Below are 2,986 nucleotides of genomic sequence, written 5' to 3' on the forward strand. Positions count from 1 at the left end.
AGATAATGGGCTATATTTCAGAAGAAATGACATTGTTAGCTCGAAGATCTCATTGTTTAACAGATTTTCTTTTCTCACAAGCTTTTGATAATAATTCATGGCTTTAACATATATCTTTTTCTTTTTCAGCTAATGGCCGTACAAAATATGGAAAATGAAAGTTGTGGAGAGGAAGAGCGAGAGAGGATAGAGGAGGAGAGACGAGACGATCTGAGAGAGAGAGAGAGAGAGACTGCTTTTCTAAACATTAAGGTAAGTAAGCCTACCTAAGATAAAAGAATAAATATAATAAATACCAAGAATGTAATTAAATAAATAACAAAATTTAAGAATAAAATATAGTAATAAATATAAGATTATATAAATATAATAATAAATATAGAAATATATCTAATAAGTAATGAATAACTTGACCAATGTTGGGCATTTTTCTTAGTAGTCTGCAATTTGTGATATGTTGGAGAGTAAACCTTCTTCATAATAATCCAAGACTTTATTAGCAAGAGTCAAATATACAGTAGAGCCATGAACGTAAGCTCATGCTACAAACTCCAAAGGAATACTGCCTTAGGTTTTAACAGTAAGGTATAATTTTATGTAAGATAATTATTCATAACAGCTATTTTACATAAATAAATAGTTAGGTAGTAAAGGATGCTAAACTGCTTAACGAGCAACAACTCGTACATCTCCCTTCTTCCAAAAGAAGTTTGCATGTACAGAAATTAGTTTAATAATCAATAAAATAACTATATATAAATACAATGCTGAAAACAGTCATTAATATGACAAATAAACTTTAATGTACATGTACTATCAATAATCATCTATGCCATAACGTTTAGGTTTACTCTTGAAGCGTGTTGAACGTCTATTTTGGATTTCAGGCTCGGATGTCTTAAGAACATCGTCCTCCAAATAGGCTTCTTTAACGACAAGTGGCTCACAGGCATCCTCGCTTCTCAGCTCAGGTTTACTCTTTTCTTTCTGTTGTGGACTGCAGCTTCCGTATCAAACTCTGCTCTTGTAAGATTTGTTCCAGATCATATCGTCCAATTGCTCGTCAGTATCAAACCTAAGTGTTCTCAAAGTTATCCGAACATCTCTCTCCTGTAGCCAATAACTGCCGTCGATTTCTTTCTTCATACTCTCTATTTCCCATCTTGACTTTGTAAGATCTAGGAGCGACTTCTCCCTCCCATGCAAAGCGCAGGAGTCCATATCTTACTACCATGGCAGTCTGAGGCGTTACCACCACCTCTCCTGCGTGGTATAGGCTTCAATGCACGTGTCCCTCTGTTATAGTAATGGGCCTGCTTGTCCTTTTTTTCCAAGATAACTAAAGAATCTTGCTGTGTAGGATATCTAGGCTTTAGTAATGATGACATGCAGGGCATGATAGTTTTACAACGTCTACCCATAAGTCTTTGGGCTGGGCTAGTCAACATGCCTTCTGTTGCCGTGTTATTCCAATTAAGTAAAGCCAAAAACTCTGATTCTCCAGTCAGTTTACACTTTGTGAACATTTTCTTTACTATTTTCACGGCATTCTCAGCCTTTCCATTTGATTGTGCATACCTTGGACTAGAAGTAATGTGTTCAAAAGACCATGTTTTTGCAAAAGAACTGAATTCTGGTGTGATAAACTGTGGCCCATTATCTGTTACTAACTGGTCCGGTATTCCATGACGAGAAAATATAATTTGTAGTTCTCTAACGATGGCAGTCGATGTCGTATTATTTACTCTTGATACTTCAAGAAAACTGCTAAAATAATCAGCTACTATAAGGAGTATCCGATTATCAATATGACATAGATCAGCTCCTACTTTTGACCATGGACGAGGGGCAAACTCATGGCTTTTCATCGGTTCTTTAGGAGGAAGTCTCTAATTGACAAACAAGCATTACACTGTTGAACCAATGCTTTCAGATCCGAGGACATTCCTGGCCAGAACAGCGCTTCTCTCATCCTTCTTAGACAACCCTCCACTCCAATGTGTCTTTGATGTGCAATGTCCAACATCTGTTTCCTGAGACTCTTAGGAACATCTAAACCATCTTCCGTATGTAGTTCATCTCTAATTATAAAAAGCTCTAGCACACTCAGGAGCTTTTTTTCTTATAGCATCTGGCCATCCTTCTCTGATCATTTTTGCAACTGCTGAAGATTACTGTCACTACCACTTGTGATCATCAAGGTATCTCCGATCAGTGTTGTAGCCTCATTTTTCACAGTTTCAAGGTAATTTACAAATACCGAATTTTCAGAGCAATTAGGCAAGAATGCATGGCTTAATGTGTCAGCTATGTACATGTGTTTTCCTTTGACATACTTAAACTCCAAAGCATAATACTGCAGATGTAGCAACATCCTCTGAAGCCTAGCTGGGGCTGCTGCTAACGGTTTCTTGAAAATTAACTCCAGTGGTTGGTGGTCAGAATGCACCGTGACCTTGTCCCGTCCATATACATAATGGTGAAACCTCTCACATGCAAAAACAATAGCTAGACATTCCTTTTAAATTTGTGCATAACGCTGCTCTGCCTCTGACAAACTTCTGGATGCAAAAGCCACGGGCTGGCCATTCTGCAAAAGGGCTGCTCCAACTCCATACTGGGATGCATCACACTGAATAGTAACCTCTGAAATTAAACTATAATAACGTAGAACAGGTGTTTTACTGGCTGCCTCTTTAACAGCTTTGAAAGCTTTTTCTTGAACATCCTGCCACACAAATTCAGAGTTCTTGTGCAGAAGATCCCTCAGAGGAGCGGTCAGTTCAGCTAATTTTGGCAGAAATTTTAGCTAGATACTGCACCATTCCAAGAAATCTTCGTACCCCTGCAACATCTTTAGGTGCTGGCATCTCACTAAAGCTTTCACTTTCTCAGGTCCTGGTTTTAATCCTTTGTCTGTTGCTACATGACCCATAAACATGAAACTCCCGTTTGTCTCAATTGGAGTTTATCAGTTCCCTAGTAC

General features: G+C 38.0%; 1 protein-coding gene across 1 annotated transcript; it reads right to left on the minus strand.

Moving 5' to 3' along the window:
* Positions 1–1,178: 1,178 nt before the first annotated feature.
* Positions 1,179–1,868, minus strand: LOC135222324 (uncharacterized protein K02A2.6-like). The gene has a single exon (XM_064260410.1). The coding sequence runs from the start codon at positions 1,866–1,868 to the stop codon at positions 1,179–1,181; it is 690 nt and encodes a 229-aa protein (XP_064116480.1).
* Positions 1,869–2,986: the final 1,118 nt, after the last annotated feature.

This window comes from Macrobrachium nipponense, chromosome 3 (genome assembly GCF_015104395.2).
Source record: "Macrobrachium nipponense isolate FS-2020 chromosome 3, ASM1510439v2, whole genome shotgun sequence".
NCBI lineage: Eukaryota > Metazoa > Arthropoda > Malacostraca > Decapoda > Palaemonidae > Macrobrachium > Macrobrachium nipponense.

Bases quoted from the DNA above. Each gene is read 5' to 3' on its own strand.
- LOC135222324 (XM_064260410.1), bottom strand. From the start codon at position 1,868: ATGAAAAGCCATGAGTTTGCCCCTCGTCCATGGTCAAAAGTAGGAGCT.